Source organism: Oncorhynchus tshawytscha, linkage group LG33, assembly GCF_018296145.1.
Source record: "Oncorhynchus tshawytscha isolate Ot180627B linkage group LG33, Otsh_v2.0, whole genome shotgun sequence".
NCBI classification, from domain to species: domain Eukaryota; kingdom Metazoa; phylum Chordata; class Actinopteri; order Salmoniformes; family Salmonidae; genus Oncorhynchus; species Oncorhynchus tshawytscha.
The window spans coordinates 22,772,748-22,790,327 of NC_056461.1; the positions used below are offsets into that span (position 1 = coordinate 22,772,748).

Here is a 17,580-nt window from a genome sequence, read left to right on the forward strand (position 1 = left end):
ATATATACAAAGCAAAGCAAGTAAGAGAGTGTATCCTCATTGGGACAGGGGTGAACTGCTTGCACTTATCCAATGTGCACATCTCAGGGGTCGAAGATCTTAAAAGCCACATTTCTCCTTTTTGTGGCCATAAAGTACATACCCCAGAGAGAAGACCGTTGAGCTGCTGTGAGAGCTGTCGCAGGCTCTCTGTGGACGACAGGGGTCTGGTGACACACACACACCAACAACAAACGCAACATTAGCCCAGTGTTATTTGGTAATGAACTCACCAGTCAATATGTGACAAATTGCACTGCCAGCCATCATAACTGTGCTACTAATTCTGTGTGTGATCAACAGTTGCAGGCGAGGGGGGCAGGGCAGTGAAGGGTAGAGAGGACCAGGGGGCAGACTCATTCTGAAGAGGGATTGAGAGGTTGTGTGTGTGGGTGTGCATTGGATGACGAGGTGACCAACCTATTCTCATCCGCATGGTTTTCATTACCGTCATGGGGGCAGTTCTGCGGCAGAGAGAAGGAGAGAAAGAAAGAGAGGAAATAGCTGTGAGTGAAACTGAGAGAGGTGAATACATTAAACGTAAGCTAGGCCTATCCGAGAGAGACCCACCGAAAGCCACCGAGAGAGAGAGAGAGAGAGACACCGAGAGACACACCGAGAGAGACCGAGAGAGAGAGACCCGAGAGAGAGAGACACCGAGAGAGAGACACACACCTAGAGACCCACACCTCGAGAGAGAGAGACCCACCCCTCGAGAGAGAGAGACCCACCGAGAGAGAGACCCACCGAGAGAGAGAGAGACCCACCGAGAGAGAGAGAGAGAGAGAGAGACCCACCGAGAGAGAGAGAGACCCACCGAGAGAGACCCACCGAGAGAGAGACCCACCGAGAGAGAGACCCACCGAGAGAGAGACCCACCGAGAGAGAGACCCCACCGAGAGAGAGAGAGACCCACCGAGAGAGAGAGAGAGACCCACCGAGAGAGAGAGAGAGACCCACCGAGAGAGAGAGAGAGACCCACCGAGAGAGAGACCCACCAAGAGAGAGAGACACCGAGAGAAAGACACATTGAGAGACAGACACACACCGAGAGAGAGACACACCGAGAGAGAGAGACACCGAGACCAAGAGAGACCAGAGAGAGAGAGACACCGAGACCCCGAGACCGAGAGAGAAGACTGACGGAGGGACACACCTGCTGCAGGTCAGTGTTGTGGGATTGGCTGGCACACTCAGGGTTAGTAGCAGAGCTAGCAGGGTTAGACACAGGAGAGCCGCGGCCGGCCTCTCCGTTTGGGTCCTCCAGTAGCTGGGTAACTGGGGACCCCCTCACCTCCCCATGGACGTGGGTCTGAGGCAGCAACACACACACAGCCATTACTTTTCATTGCTCATCCAGAGAGTGCGTGGTTACAGCAACTTGGAAACATACACAGCACACACATGCCCACATCATATCCTAGAAAACAAGGTAGTGTCAGAGACCACTATCACAACACGTGGACAGACAATCACGCATGCACACATCTTGTTTTCACTGATGGAGACATGCCAGTGTGGTAAATAAAGTAAACATCAGGTCCGGAAGTTATAAACCTCACACCCAGATGGACTGACCCAGCATTTAGCTAGGCTTAATACTGGTAGAATCTTAGTAAGTCAACAATGGCAAAATAAATACCAAGCACTTCTCTCACTGTCGCAAAAATGACTTATGAGCAACCAGTGACCATAAGGAATAGCGTGCGGGAGAGAAGAGGAACAAAAACAACAGAAGGGGTGGGATAGAGAAACAGTAGGGAGGGAGTGGGACAGATACAAGAGAGAGTGAAGCAGAAGGAAAGAGACAGCTGTAAAATAACAAAAGGGAAAAAGACAGCAGGGAAGAACAATAGCCCAAGAGAGAGGGGGAGAGAAGGAAGGAAGGAGAGAGGCTCACCTGGCTTTTGCCATAGGCAGGCAGAGTTAATCCATTGGTCTGACTAAGACCTTTCAGAATACTCTGAATCTATGGCAGAGAGGGGAAGGGTGAAAGAGAGAGGGACAGTGAATGAGCAAGTGAGGGAGGGAGAAAGAGACAGCAATAGGTGACGTAAAAAGGGAGACTAGCACCCATAGAACCCTATCTACCGCTAAGCCCCTGTTGTTGTACGTGATGAGGTGTAATCAATATGGTGGAACTTCAACCTCGCTAGCCTACCAGAGGGTGGCGCTACTACCACAAAACTAATAGCTACTTTTCCTTTCTGATTTTCAAGAAGTGCTTTGGATTAACGCTTAGGGGTCCATTTGGAATTGGGCATTCATTGAAAGATAGAGACTTTAAAAGCCCACAACCTGATTCATCACTGCCAGACAATGTTAGTGACCGACTCATCACAATCATATCTGTCTCTGGGAGGTACAGAAAATATTCTGTGACAATGTTCCTCCAAGCAAATGACTGTCTGGGTGGGAGCACATACCATAACCTGACATACGACAAACACTGACAGTAAACTTGCAAAGGGAGACACTCACACATCCAGTAAAAGTCAGAAGCTGCACTGGAACGTTCAATGTGATTCCAGAGAAGTATCATCAGACTGCTTTCTTGCAACGTTTCACTTTGTTATTGAAATGAAATATCGGCAAGTGAAATATTGCAAGGAAGCAGTGTGCAGAAAGAGTACTCAAAGGCATAACACACACGCAGACAGAGACAACCAGCATACAGTTGGGTGACTTACATTGTCTGGAGAGTGTCGGTCAGCTGAGGGTGTGTCTGGCTGGCTCCCTCCCTTCACCTTCCTCGTCTTCTTGGCCCCTGGTCCTCCTTCTCCTCCACTGGCAGGAGAACTCTTCTGCTGAAACTCCTTCAGCTGGCCGGCATAAGAGAGGAGGAGTTGACAATGAGAGCACTCAACTGTCTGGAACTCACACCTTTGCTAGGCTAACTATATCAGCAGACATTCATTACAAATCGCAGAGGAACTACAGGGAGCCTTGGTGTGGCTGAAAATGGTGCGACTGTTCAGAACTATCCCATACGATTCGACTAGAGATCTACAATATGTACAGTTGGTATCATTGGTGTGGGTGACAATGGAACGACTATTTAGAAAGATCCAATACAGTCCAAAAAGATCTTATAGCATAACCAATTGCTGCAACAGCTGATGTTTGAGGAAGGTAATTGTTGTTTTCATAATGTGTAATGAAAGAACTTTCATGCACAAGTGTATTTGTTTTTAAACATTAACGTTAATGGTGCAGCATGTGCTTTATTTAACTAAGTAGCTAGCTATCTAGCGAAGTCTTTCTAGGTACACACAGCAGGTAGCTCACACAGACAGGGAAGGGGGCGTCTGCTGTCAAAACTACCAGTCACTCTTCAGAGTGACACATCACCGTTTCCTGTCAAACATGACTCAATACGCTAGGCAGCATTCATCGTAAGTTAGTTAATTAAGGTTAAAAGTGTCAATAAGCAAGCCTATTTATAGGACACCCCGTTCTATATTATATTGAGTTAGCCGGTCGCTTCGGTACAAGATGACAACGTGATAGCTAGCTAAATCGCTATGGCTAACGTTAGCCAAACATCAGCACGGTAGCTAGATATCGCTAACTACCTTGTCACTTGTGTTGATCAAATCACAGGTTTATACCTAGCCGAGCAGCATTATTAGCAACACTAAGTCACTGCCCTGTATAAATCGTCCACATAATCGTTCTAGCTAAGATTAGAGGCCCAAGCGAATCCTCGGTATTTCGTGCGCACTGACAGCCACACAGGGGGACGAGAGTTCGGATGGGCGACTGCAGAAAGGTCGGGGGACGTGGAATGTCAACATCACACGGGTTCGTGAAAATATGAAACTACAGACAACTCGAACCCAGAACAGAGTAATGGATGAAACACTTGTTATATTCCCTGTGTTGTGGGAATTAATATGTTTACCTTTTTCTTGGCTGCGGCGAGTTTGATTTGCCTGCTCTGGTCGGCCATCCTTATCGTCCGGTCGACGAACCGCACCACGTCATCAATTTGAGATCAGTCGGTGATGCAAGAAACTATCTTCCCGCTAGAGGCGCAACATCTCCCTTCTGACCGTGGAAAATTCGTGTCAGGCGTGGTTTTTCAAATAGGCCAGCTAACTTCATGTCTGAATTTAGAATTTGTTGTGTCATATCAGGGTGATTATTATCAGAATGAACAACATTCAAGACAACACCGGCTAATCATGCATTTTTTTTTACAAAAACAAACAATAATATAAGTTAGCTTGTCATCAAAGGTGTCAGAGATCTGCGGCAGAACTGTCTGACACCCACTCAGTTAGTCCGTGTTCTGAGAGAAGTCCTTCAGAGACCAATTTTTGGTGTTAATCTCCTGATGCAGTCTGGAATATTCCTTGGCTACTGCCTCGAATTCCTTGCCAAATATCTCAAAGGATGACAGTTTGGACTCCACAGACTTCTTCTCTAACTGGGCGGTCTTCAGCTCTGTTTCTAGCTTCCTTCAATGAAAACACAAGGACTGATTGAGAGAGGGGAGAGGCAGGTGTAATTATCTGGCAAAGCTAAAGGACAGAAGTATGGGACTTTCTGAAAACACATTTGATTAATTAAATTGTGAACTAATAGCATACATTTTCTTATCAGTTCTGATTTGGTCTATATTTCCACTTAATCTGTTCTAGCATGGCCATCTAAAGACTCCTGGAAAAGGCAGCCTGAAGACCCGACATTGAATTGCATAGAATTCTATGTCAGGGCAGAAATTCGTGTTTGGATCAGGATAGTTCTCACGACCTCTACAAGCCAGAATGATGAATAAAATTATATTTTCTGGTGGTCTGTGTGGTCGGTCCTATTGCTGGTACGAATGGGGAAACAAAATATCCAGTAGTGTTATCAACCCCACCTTCAGTATGCTGGAAGTAGGAATGCTGAAGGTGCTGCAGTACCCCCTGAAAAATCTGAATATAAAATAAAAAGTAAACAAATAATATATATATATATTTTTTAAAAGTTTTTCACAAAAGTAGTACTTTACTAGTATTAGCAGACCAATATATATGTCTGTCGTGTGGGCAAAAACTTTTTTCAGCATCTCCACTTTATTATTAAGAACAGTATCTTGCAGGATTCAATAGTTGGAAATGTAAGAGTTGTTGCCCCGTCCCTTCGTCTGCAATTGTCATTCTAATGGAATCCATCCAATAACAACAAAACCCTGTCCTCAAACATTTACATCAAAATGTGCAAAGGTATGGGCAAAGACAACACATCCACATCAAACTAAATATTTTTCTTGACCACTTTGTGCATTATTAATTTTCCACCCTTACAAACCACTTAATGTGAAAGGTGCACTGTATGGTACAGAAGCTGGTCATCTAGGTTTGTACCTGTCGTCTCCATCACCATGAAGAAAAACAATATACAATACAATAATTGAGTACATTGAGACAGTAAGTGGTTTATGGTGATGTGGCTCAGTTGGTAGAGCATAGCGCTTGCAATGTAAAAAAAACAAAAAGGATAAATATTTTTGTCACATGCGCCGAATACAACAGGTAGACCTTACAGTGAAACACTTACTTACAAGCCCTTAAAACTTCTTGAAGTATTGTTGGTTAAGAAAAAAAGTGTTAAGTAAAAAAATAAAAAAAATAAAAGTAACAACTAATTAAACGGCAGCAGTAAAATAACAATAGCGAGGCTATATACAGGGGGTACCGGTACAGAGTCAATGTGCAGGGGCATCGGTTAGTCGAGGTAATTGAGGTAATATGTACATAAAGGTAGAGTTAAAGTGCCTATGCATAGATAATAAATAGAGAGTAGCAGCAGCGCAAAAGAGGGGCCTGGGCAGCCCTTTGATTAGCTGTTCAGGAGTCTTATGGCTAGGGGGTAGAGGCTGTTAAGAAACTTTTTGGACCTAGATTTGCCGCTTACCATGCGGTAGCAGAGAGAACAGTCCATGAGAAGGGTGGCTGGAGCCTTGAAATGTTTCAATGTTAGGGATGTGGGTTCGATTCACATGGCGGACCAGTACGAAAATGTATGCACTCGCTACTGTAAGTTTCTCTGGATAAGAGCGTCTGCTAAAATGGAAAAAGATTGAATAGACCATTTCAGTTTTCATATAGAAATAAGTTGCATTTGCAAAGTATTTAAAGAAACTGGAAAACATATATCAAGCAAGTATTTTTATTAGCAGATCAACTTTTGTACAGATAATTATCAGACTCAAGTTACAAATGCTGGAAAACACTCAAATACATTTAGTTAAAACAGTTTGACAAAAGTAGTGCACTGGGCCTTTACTAGTCCTGTATTAGTGGATCGATACAGACTTCTTCAGTGGGGGCAATTCATCTTTCCCCCCTTGGCATAAAACATTTAATAAATCACTGCACCCCCAAACTACTTTCCACGGCTATGTCTGTATATAGTTTGTATTTCCGGTTTTCATTTTCATTCCTGTTACAATTTGCACGTGACAAAGACTTGCACAATATTGGCGAGCCTAAACAAATGGCAAACAATAACAGTTGATTGCCAGGAAATGTGCTTCGGTCATCAAGTGCAATGTGTCAACAGATTGAAAATACAAGTGACAGAACCTATTGGCACCGCAAAAAGTCTGGTAAACAATGCTTTCCTGTGGATACCCTATCTCCACCTACCGCCAAAAGGACCGACAGCATGTACAACCGGTAAAGTAAGTGTAAATATAATTTTATTTAATATTCTGCCTTGTAAAGACTAACAAGTCTTTTTTACAGCGACTTCTTTCAGACTGATATTCATGTAGTAACCATGGTAACAGCCTGATGTTTGGGCAAGGAAAGGCATAGATGAACAAAGCTGTCAAAAAGAACAACATGAGTGGGAATGACGAGTAGGTGTTGAGAGCGAGAGTGGTTGATATGATAATGACATTGAGTTGCTGGGCAGCATTTGACTCACCTTGTTATTCTATAGGCTGACATTGTGTCTGCTGTGTAGGTGTCCAGCTGAATTTCCAACATATCTCCTCTGTTGTGAAGAGACATATTTAAGAAATGTAAAAGAGACACGAAAACGGAACATTGCTGATGGACATGCATGAAATACCAATTTCTCACACTCATTAACAGTCAACTGCATCTGAAGGAGCCCAGTGTAGAGTAGATGTAAACAGGAGGGGCTAATCACACCTGATCTTCTGCATGATGATCTCACATTTGGCCTCAAAGTACTCAAACTGTTTCCTGTCAAGTTATTTCTGGGCTTTTAGCCTGTGGTCAAGGATAAGTGACTGGAGAATCTGAATGCATCCTAACAGCTCCTGGAGAAAACACGTTGATCGTGAGTGAAGGTCGCAACACGTGAGAAAAACCTAAGAATACACCAAACCAAGTGTTGAGAGTCTCTTACAGAGAGGTAGCAGGGAGTCTGCTTTTGCAGCAGGGCGGCACTCACGGCTCTTCCCCTTCAGACTCTCTGCTCTTTTCCTTTCGCTTTCCAGAAGGCCAGACAAGCGAGACAGCTTCATGTTCATCAGCCTTTCACTCTCACCCTCTGCCCAAGAAAGAAGAGGAGTGGTATGTTTCACCATTCACACACATGCAGGTGAGCGGCTATACCATAAAGCCAGATACTGCCACATTTGCTAAATACATTCGGTGTCCATTACATAGCAAGACACACACATACTGTCATATGTGAAATCGTATTTATGCTACATATCTACGTTTTGGTAAAAGTCTGGTGTCTCTTTACCCCATTCAGGCTGATAGTAGGACTGGAAACACGTCTCCCAGAGATGCTTTTCTAATTCTCTGGGCAGTTTGTTTCATTTTCCACATATCCTGTTTAGCGAAACATGAACAAGTCCAAGAAATCCAAGATCTCTAGGGGTTACCAGAGCTATAGAAGAGCAGTGTGAGTGTGATACTGTACATAAATAGGAAAAGCACTCGGAAATAAGACAACAGGCTTGTCACTGCATTGCAGAGGAAGAGTTTATAGCGTTTCACTGTATTTTTACACCTGTTGCATCCTGGGCAAGCGATAAACTTTGATTTGATTAGTTGTTGCCGGTGCATGGGAATTATTTGAGAATTGCTGGATTTTTAAAATTTCTTTATTTTTAAACACACGCTGCACCTGCCAGTATAACTTGTGCTAATGGATCTTAAAGAAGAAGTTTCATTTTTTTCCAACCAAATCACAATTTTTATGTAAATAGCATGTTATTCAAGGGTCCAGACACCTTTTGTGATTTATATAACATTGTGGATAAAGTTCAGAATGACACAATTTCATGTATACAACATCTAAAGACCTGCATCACAATACTGAGAGCTTTGCTGTTTCTAAAATTACGTATCTGGGTGTTTTTGGAGCCTTGGTTCTTTTTTTCCCCGTGCCCCCCTTACTACACAACGACGATGAGAAAAGGATTAGCTGTGAAATCACACAAAAGGTGTCTATATCATACCATTTTAATATATTTTTTAAAAATTGGTTATAAAAAGAACTCATGCTTTAAGTATTAGCCTCACGGACAAAGTGTACCTACCTCCTCTTGTGGCATCAGCTACAGCACCTGTTGGACACTCAGTCCTAGGACAGGAGGTTGGTCCTGGCTGGTGGTGTCACTAGGGTCCAACTACCTGACACACTGGGCCACCACCAGACACTGCTCCACAGTCTCATAAAACTGCCAGGGGGAAACAAGATTTAGGTTTATTCTAACATTATACAGTACTTTGGATGATCAATGTAAACAAAAAGTAACCTTTCGGAAATCAAATTCACTTGGGTGGTTAAACTACTTCACCAATGATCTACTTGTATCTAGGCCTATAGACATTATTTGTGCATTAATAGGTGTAACCTTAAAGAGGGATTATGGTACTAAGTGTACTGTGTGTTGCTCTGCCAGACACACAACAAGAATAGAGCAGTCTAGAGTTATGTATAGTAGAGTCCATTCAGCAATGAGCAATGAGTACTGTTCTGTATTGTACAGTGTCGTCCTCTGGAGGCACAGTGGAGTGATGCTTTCTGACACAGTGCTCCTGGATCATCTCCTGCAGTAGCCTGTACAGGCTCTCTGAACACAGCCCATTAAGCCTCTGTCTGCAGGTCCCTCTCAGTCTGGATTAAAACAACATAATCTCAGTCATTTAAAGCGATTCACACAACACGCACCCACACACAGAGTAGTCCAAGTCCATAACATGGTCTTAAATAGCAACAACAACTCTAGTAGTGTAATAACACAACAACAATGTCATTGTTTAAAGTAGAACCACAATTGTATTATTATGAGAGGGACAAATTAATACTCTTGGATGCACCAGAATCTTTAAATGCGGTCCTGAGACATGTACTTTATAGTAATCGGTTAATTCTTACAATCAGGCTTGAGAGAGCAAAGTTTTGAGCACATGAGGATGATAAGTTGTTTGTGTGTAATACCTTCTCCAGCTCTCTCTTCAGTGTAACAGTAAGGCTGAGGCGGTCCACATGCTGTGACAGCGTTACCAGGAGCTTGCAGAATAGAGGATTCTCGGTCAGGCCTTCTGTCAGCTGACACAGTGGGAATGAGGGGAGGACATGAAAGACAAGTTGTTACTGGTTACAGGTAAAAACATTCATAATGATAGCAGTCAAAGGTTTGGACACACCTACTCATTCAAGGGTTTTTCTTGACCTTTACTATTTTCTACATTGTAGAATAATAGTGAAGACATAAAAACTATGAAATAACACATATGGAATCATGTAGTAACCCAAACAAATTTTAAACAAAGGTAAAAAAAAATAATAATAAACGGTGTGGGGATGCTTTGCTGATGCACACTCTTGACATTCTCTCACTTCATGAGGTGGTCACCTGGAATGATTTTCCAACAGCCTTGAAGGAGTTCCCACATATGCTGAGCATTTGTTGGCTGCTTTTCATTCACTCTGCAGTCCAACTCATCCCAAACCATCTCAATTGGTTTGAGGTCGGGTGATTGTGATTGTGGAGGCCAGGTCATCTGATGCAGCACTCCATCACTCTCCTTCTTGGTCAAATAGCCCTTATACAGCCTGGAGGTGTGTTGGCCCCAGCAAGTCTCTTCTTCTTATTGGTGTCCTTTAGTAGTGGTTTCTTTGCAGCAATTTGGCCTGATCCACTCAGTCTCCCCTGAACAGTTAATGTTGAGATGTGTCTGTTATTTGAATTCTGTGAAGCATTTATTTGGGCTGCAATCTGAGGTCCAGTTAACTCAAATGACCTTATCCTCTGCAGCAGAGGTAACTCTGGGTCTTCCGTTTCTGTGGCGGTCCTCATGAGAGCCAGTTTCATCATAGCGCTTGATGGTTTTTGCAACTGCACTTGAAGAAAAATTCAAAGCTCTTGAAATGTTCCGTATTGACTGATATTCATGTCTTAAAGTAATGATGGACTGTCGTTTCTCTTGTATTATTTGAGCTGTTCTTGCCATAATATGGACTTGGTCTTTTACCAAATAGAGCTATCTTCTGTATACCCCCCCTACCTTGTCACAACACAACTGATTGGCTCAAACGCATTAAGAAGGAAATAAATTCCACAAATTAACAAGGCACACCTGTTAATTGAAATGCATTCCAGGTGACTACCTCATGAAGCTGGTTGAGATAATGGCAAGAGTGTGCAAAGCTGTCATCTAAAAGTCTTTGCTAGGTAAAGCCCCGCCTTATCTCAGCTCACTGGTCACTATAGCAGCACCCACCCGTAGCACGCGCTCCAGCAGGTATATTTCACTGGTCACCCCCAAAGCCTATTCCTACTTTGGCTGCCTTAACTCCCTCACTAACTTTAAGCACCAGCTGCCAGAGCAGCTCACAGATCACTGCACCTGTACATAGCCCATATGTAAATAGCCCAACTACCTCATCCCAATACTGTTATTTATTTTTGCTCCTTTGCACCCCAGTATCACTACTTGCACATTTATCTTCTGCACATCTATCACTCCAGTGTTTAATTGCTAAATTGTAATTATTTTGCCACTATGGCCTATGTATTGCCTTACATCCCCTATCTTACCTCATTTGCACACACTGTATATAGACTTTTTTTTCCTATTGTGTTATTGACTGTATGTTTGTTTATTCCATGTGTAACTCTGTTGTTGTTTGTGTCACACTGCTTTGCTTTATCCTGGCCAGGTCGTGGTTGTAAATGAGAACTTGTTCTCAACTAGCCTAACCTGGTTAAATAAAGGTGAAATACATATATATTTTTAAGCTGTCAAGGCAAAGGGTGGCTACTTTGAAGGATCTCAAATATAAAATATATTTTGATTTGTTTAACACTTTTTTGGTTACATGTTCCATATGTGTTATTTCATAGTTTTGATGTCTTGACTATTATTCAAACTTTTGACTGCTACTGTATGGTTTGAGGCATGATACGACACCCCCAGGATTTAACACTACACACTAAGACTTCTCAAACATTTTCTTAACAAACAGTTTAGATAGGACGTCTAGAAAGAGGGCAATGTACACTGTTGTGTAATGTTAGCTCATTTAGTTACTAACAATGACATTGACATCAGAAATAGGCTGACACTTTACTTTTAGAATACCTTGTTGATGCAAGTTGTATCCTTTTCCCAGTGATCGAACCCTCGCAGAATCACGAGTGGACATCAGTTGACCAAAGCCCCTTACTCACTTGACATACAAAGGCGCTCGTGGATGAACGTAGCGCTACCACGATCATAAAAAAATGATATGATACAGGTCTACGGTTATCAAAAGTACACAAAACTAGCCTAGAAATCTTTGGTGAGCTGGCTAGCTGTGCCGTCGTATGCTGATAAAGATAACGTAAACTGTATGTCACCTGATAAACGGTTTCGTTGCAATTTAACAGAAGATAGGCAGCTACTGTTAAACAGATTGTAACGGTTGTTTACACAAGTGGTGGGCACAACAAATTGACGATATCAGGGTCATCACTAGTTACCACAGCCACAAAGTCATAAACCTAGCCTATTTCTACAATTTATCTGCTTAAAATGTGATTTTAAACCTAACTCTATACTTACCACACTACCTTATGCCTCACCTTAAATACAATTTTACAAAATGTTTCATTCATTTTTACGATTTGGCCAATTCTGAGTTTGTGGCTGTGCTATCTAATGGAACGCCGCTATCGGCGATTACCCCGCCTCTGTAAACAGTCTGCTGATTGGTTAATGCGGTAGAAAAGGAAGACAAATCTTTTAGAACAGGGTCCGTGCTAATAGGGATCCTTGGGACGTCACAACCACCCCACATCCTAACCCCTACCGTTACCGAACGTTGAGAAAATAATTGGCCCAAGGCAAAAACCTATTTCCGACCCCTTATTTACACTATTCTAGTTAACGGGTATGGGGGGAGGGCGTGGTCTCATATGAGATTCTATACAGGAAATAAATTAAATCTACTTTCACCCCCTGCCTGACCCTAACGTCCCAAGGATTCCAGATAGCACAGATCCTTAAGTACACTTTACCTGATGTAACAACTAACTTTGATTACCTTTTTTTTTATACACACAGATACAGACAGATCATTTGGCTTTTGCCTACCATCATCATGTTATACAATTCACTATATGGCACTGGTTTTAGTTCACTACTTCCCTTGCACAAGTATTAGGGTTTACTGTAATGTAGTACAATTTAGATTACAGTTGTACTGAAATTGGAAAATGACCCCCAAATGACTGTCAATTCAATGCACCAACTACATTTCTTTGTATGACACCGGCATTTCACGTAATTGGGACTTGACACATTGACACCTAACCTATCAGCGTCGCACAGTAAAGCATGAATCATGACGTTCACTTGACCAAACGTGTGCAAATCAGCAGCGGCCAGCATGTCTGGTGCTGCCAATGAACGCGTTCCAACGAACTGCTGTCTGGCCAATGGGAAGCCTCCACGATGGGGAAGAAGTGACGGCTTATATACTGAGAGCACCGTTCATTAAACATTATTTTACAGACTCACAATCGTAGGGGTTTCTGAAGAACACAGGCTGTGAAGCAAATAACTTCCGTTGAGATAAATCCCAAAGGAAGACTCCATCGAATTATTTACAAAGGTATGTGAATTAAACGCAAGTTAGCTCAAAATAAAGATTCAATTTTACATAAATGCCAGAGGGAGCTTTTTTGGGGGGGCTAGTTTCCTGTTTAACTGAAGTTAGCTAGCTGACCAGCAGGTTATCCAGAAATTAAATGGAACATTTAACTAATTTATATCTAAACATGGAGATTGCTTAACAACAGTTTAGCTACCCTTTTAAATTCTGTCTTTCGTCAGCTAGTTAACGTTAGCCATCATGCTTGAAAAAGGTCAGCCAGTTTGGTAGCTAAGTTACCTCGCTAGCTTGCACGCCTTTTGAAACCGGTGTCTCCACTTGGTCAAGCAGCATCAGCAGCTAACTAACCACTAGCTCTAGTTTAAATCCCTATTATATGGCGATGTTAGCTAGCCAACCACTAGATATTCGTTTTTTTTTTTTTTAAACAAAAAAAACATCGCCAAATGTTTTAATTACCAAATGTAATGTTGGCTTCATTTGGGCACATTTATTACCGGTAGTCTTGTGCGCCACCCATTAACTCTAAGTTTGTTAGCATGTGGGCTACCCTCGGTCTGGCCTAGGAGTCTACACACACCAGTATGCACCGTCATGTCTGCATCAGAGGGCCAAATTAACTCCTTCCGTTTGATGTACAAGGATGAACTAGGCAACAACATTTATAGTGTCTTGACTTTCTCTTTTTGACAGTACTTCAGTTGCGTGAACAGACACAGAATAGAGATGAGGCTTTTGTGCATGGTTCTGCTGGTCGCCAGCAGTGTTTTTGCCGATGATGAAGACAAGCGGGAAAGCGTGGGAACCGTGGTTGGCATCGACTTGGGGACCACCTATTCCTGGTAAGCATTTTGTAATGAATAGCAAATGTAATCTTAGGTCTCATACTCTCAATCATTTGGCTAAAGGACTCTAGTGTATCATGTGATATAGTTGATACTTTCCATGGGTCTCACCTATATGCTTCTTTTTTTCCAGTGTTGGTGTGTTCAAGAATGGCCGCGTTGAGATCATTGCCAACGACCAGGGAAACCGCATCACTCCATCCTATGTGGCCTTCACCGCAGAGGGGGAGCGTTTAATCGGTGACGCCGCCAAGAACCAGCTCACCTCCAACCCCGAGAACACAGTTTTTGATGCCAAGAGACTGATTGGCCGTGCCTGGACTGATTCTGCTGTACAGCATGACATCAAGTACTTCCCCTTCAAGGTGAGCCCAAACTAACACACCCCCTGCCCTAATCTCCTGAAGCACTCACTATGCAAATAATATACTACTTATTCAGCATGTAACTATGCTGAAGTAGCTCTGAAATTGTTTTTAGAGGAGAAATGCTTAATGGTGACTACTTAAATCTTTTAGGTTATCGAGAAGAAGAGCAAGCCCCATATTCAGGTGGACATCGGTGGAGGTCAGCTCAAGACCTTCGCTCCAGAGGAGATCTCTGCCATGGTTCTCACCAAGATGAAGGAAACCGCAGAGGCTTACCTGGGAAAGAAAGTGACACACGCTGTGGTCACTGTCCCCGCCTACTTCAATGACGCCCAGCGTCAGGCCACCAAGGATGCTGGAGTCATCGCCGGCCTGAATGTCATGAGGATCATCAATGAACCGTAAGTGTGTTGGTCTTCACAATGCAGAAACTGAATCAACATTAGAATGACTGGCCCAATATTTATTTAAATCACTGCAAATATATGCCAAGACCGTGCTGGTTACATCTGTTTCCGCCCTCTATTCCAGAACTGCAGCTGCCATCGCCTACGGCCTGGACAAGAAGGACGGTGAGAAGAACATCCTGGTGTTCGACCTGGGCGGCGGCACCTTTGATGTTTCCCTCCTGACCATCGACAACGGCGTGTTTGAGGTAGTCGCCACCAACGGCGACACCCACTTGGGAGGAGAGGACTTTGACCAGCGTGTCATGGAGCACTTCATCAAGCTGTACAAGAAGAAGACCGGTAAGGACGTGCGCAAGGACAACCGTGCTGTGCAGAAGCTGCGTCGTGAGGTGGAGAAGGCCAAGAGAGGCCTGTCTGCCCAGCACCAGGCTCGCATTGAGATTGAGTCCTTCTTTGACGGAGAGGACTTCTCAGAGACCCTGACCCGTGCCAAGTTTGAGGAGCTCAACATGGTAAGTTGGTTCTAATGACCATAAAACAGTGACACTGCTGGCCCATTGATCTTGGAACATCCAATTCAAATTGAAAACGCATTCATGGAACCTCTTTTTAATTTGCCATTTGTATTACTTGTCTATCAGGACCTGTTCCGTTCCACCATGAAGCCCGTGCAGAAGGTGATGGAGGACTCTGACTTGAAGAAGACCGACATTGATGAGATTGTCTTGGTGGGTGGCTCTACCCGTATCCCCAAGGTCCAGCAGCTGGTGAAGGAATTCTTTAATGGCAAGGAGCCCTCTAGGGGCATCAACCCTGACGAGGCTGTGGCCTATGGCGCTGCCGTGCAGGCTGGAGTGCTGTCTGGAGAGGAGGACACAGGTGGGTCTTGGTCCATGTGCTTACGCCATGCACTATGCTAAGTTAAGGCTATACCCTGAGGTATCTTCATATTTCATTATTTATACATAAGGAAATGTAGGCTAGTTGGTTAGATTTTAAACCAAACAATGGATACCTACAGGTCATAATAGACATAAAATATCAGTGGTGTTCCTATCACAGCAGTTACATTTTGATCACAACTAATGGTTTCCTGTCTTGTCCATCAGGTGACCTGGTTCTTCTGGATGTGTGCCCCCTGACCTTGGGTATTGAGACTGTGGGAGGAGTCATGACCAAGCTGATCCCCAGAAACACTGTGGTGCCAACCAAGAAGTCCCAGATCTTCTCTACCGCCTCTGACAACCAGCCCACTGTCACCATCAAAGTTTACGAGGGTATGTTCCTTTGATTAATCGCTGCCCCTTGTTGCTACATCCATAAATGGTGTTTTACACAGTAAAGAATGACAAGATTGGATCTGTTTTAAAATTCTGCTTCTCTCCATCCAGGTGAGCGTCCCCTGACCAAAGACAACCACCTGCTGGGAACCTTCGACCTGACTGGCATCCCCCCTGCACCTCGTGGTGTGCCCCAGATCGAGGTCACCTTCGAGATTGATGTCAACGGCATCCTGCGTGTCACAGCTGAGGACAAGGGAACAGGCAACAAGAACAAGATCACCATCACCAATGACCAGAACCGTCTGACTCCCGAGGACATTGAGCGCATGGTCAACGATGCTGAGCGCTTCGCCGATGAGGACAAGAAGTTGAAGGAGCGCATTGATGCCCGCAACGAGCTTGAAAGCTATGCCTACTCGCTCAAGAACCAGATCGGCGACAAGGAGAAGCTGGGTGGTAAGCTGTCAGCCGAGGACAAGGAAACCATAGAGAAAGCAGTAGAGGAGAAGATTGAGTGGATGGAGTCTCACCAAGAGGCTGAGCTGGAGGACTTCCAGGCAAAGAAGAAGGAGCTGGAAGAGGTGGTGCAGCCGATCGTCAGCAAGCTTTACGGAAGTGCAGGTGGACCCCCGCCTGAGGGAGGAGAAGAAGAGGGAGAGGCAGATCAGGGTGACAAGGATGAGTTGTAAGGCTGTCTGGAGTGGCACAGATGTACATATTGGACATAAAATGTTAAGAAAAGGGGCTGCAAAAAACGCAACCATGAATCTGCTGGAAAGACTTGTGAAATATTGTTTCAACGTGAGGGACGTTCTCTTCGCTGAGTGGCGGAGGTATACTAGTCGGCCTGTTCGAGGCTCGCTGCTGTTCTCAGGCAGTTTGAAAATGAGTTCTCTAGGGGGAGGGTTTAGTGGGGTGGGTGCTAGACTGGGGTTTCTGGGTGAATGGGTAACATGTTCACAAGCAATGTTAACAAGTTATTTATTGAATCTGGTCATTGTAGAAAATACTTTCTACTGTAAAGACATTGAAATAAATGTTTGATACAAATGTCTTTGATTTGTCTCTGATATTATTCTGCATCAATTTACACCTGTGTAATCATATGTTAATGAGACACCACAACGGCCGTTGGCTGTGTGCAGCGGGTGGACGTCCTATTGCCTCTGACCACAGAACATCGACTCATTTTCTGTAAATTTTCAAACTATTCCATGTTTAAAATGCATGTAACTGTGAGGTATGAATTGGGGGTCTGCACCATAATACCATCTGTGACCGCCTCAATGGCACTGCCCATGCTATCCATTTTGAAGTTGTCAATTTGCTGATTTCCCTCCTGACAAACTGATTGGATATAACTTCAGGAGGGATCAGCTAATGTAGTTTAACATCCCACACAGTTGACTACATAAATGTTAAGCGCTCTATGGCAGGGCTCTCCAACCCTCTTCCTGGAGAGATACCTTCCTGTAGATTTTCACTCCAACTACACTTAACCAAGTGCAGTTTATCCAGCTAATTATTAGGACTGTTGCTCTCCAGG

The 17,580-nt window shown here is 43.7% G+C and overlaps 2 protein-coding genes and 1 pseudogene across 7 annotated transcripts in view; 1 reads left to right on the plus strand and 2 right to left on the minus strand.

Moving 5' to 3' along the window:
* The window catches only part of LOC112230999 (golgin subfamily A member 2), a 27,362-nt gene extending 22,894 nt beyond the window's left edge, over positions 1-4,468 (minus strand). The window contains exons 1-6 of one of the 6 annotated variants that reach the window (XM_024397479.2): positions 3,944-4,468; positions 2,730-2,861; positions 1,940-2,008; positions 1,196-1,351; positions 460-503; positions 143-206 (exon numbers count right to left, since the gene is read on the minus strand). In XM_024397479.2, the coding sequence (XP_024253247.1) occupies positions 143-206; positions 460-503; positions 1,196-1,351; positions 1,940-2,008; positions 2,730-2,861; positions 3,944-3,991 (513 nt within the window). In that variant the 5' untranslated portion in view covers positions 3,992-4,468. The remainder of the gene's footprint in view (positions 1-142; positions 207-459; positions 504-1,195; positions 1,352-1,939; positions 2,009-2,729; positions 2,862-3,943) is intronic. The other 5 variants (XM_024397478.2, XM_024397481.2, XM_024397480.2 and 2 more) reach the window with 5 other exon arrangements.
* Positions 4,322-12,617, minus strand: LOC112230518 (annotated as a pseudogene).
* Positions 12,618-12,969: 352 nt separating this feature from the next.
* Positions 12,970-17,088, plus strand: LOC112231001 (endoplasmic reticulum chaperone BiP). The gene is made up of 8 exons (XM_024397485.2): positions 12,970-13,128; positions 13,822-13,970; positions 14,107-14,338; positions 14,492-14,742; positions 14,873-15,263; positions 15,393-15,630; positions 15,861-16,028; positions 16,143-17,088. Exons 2-8 carry the CDS (start codon positions 13,855-13,857, stop codon positions 16,721-16,723), a joined length of 1,977 nt encoding a protein of 658 aa, XP_024253253.1. The 5' UTR covers positions 12,970-13,128; positions 13,822-13,854; the 3' UTR covers positions 16,724-17,088.
* Positions 17,089-17,580: the final 492 nt, after the last annotated feature.

Coding starts and splice junctions, on each gene's coding strand:
- LOC112231001 (XM_024397485.2), top strand. CDS start 13,855: ATGAGGCTTTTGTGCATGGTTCTGCTGGTCGCCAGCAGTGTTTTTGCC. Junction 13,971..14,106: donor TTGGGGACCACCTATTCCTG/GTAAGCATTTTG, acceptor CTTTTTTTCCAG/TGTTGGTGTGTTCAAGAATG. Junction 14,743..14,872: donor ATGAGGATCATCAATGAACC/GTAAGTGTGTTG, acceptor CCTCTATTCCAG/AACTGCAGCTGCCATCGCCT.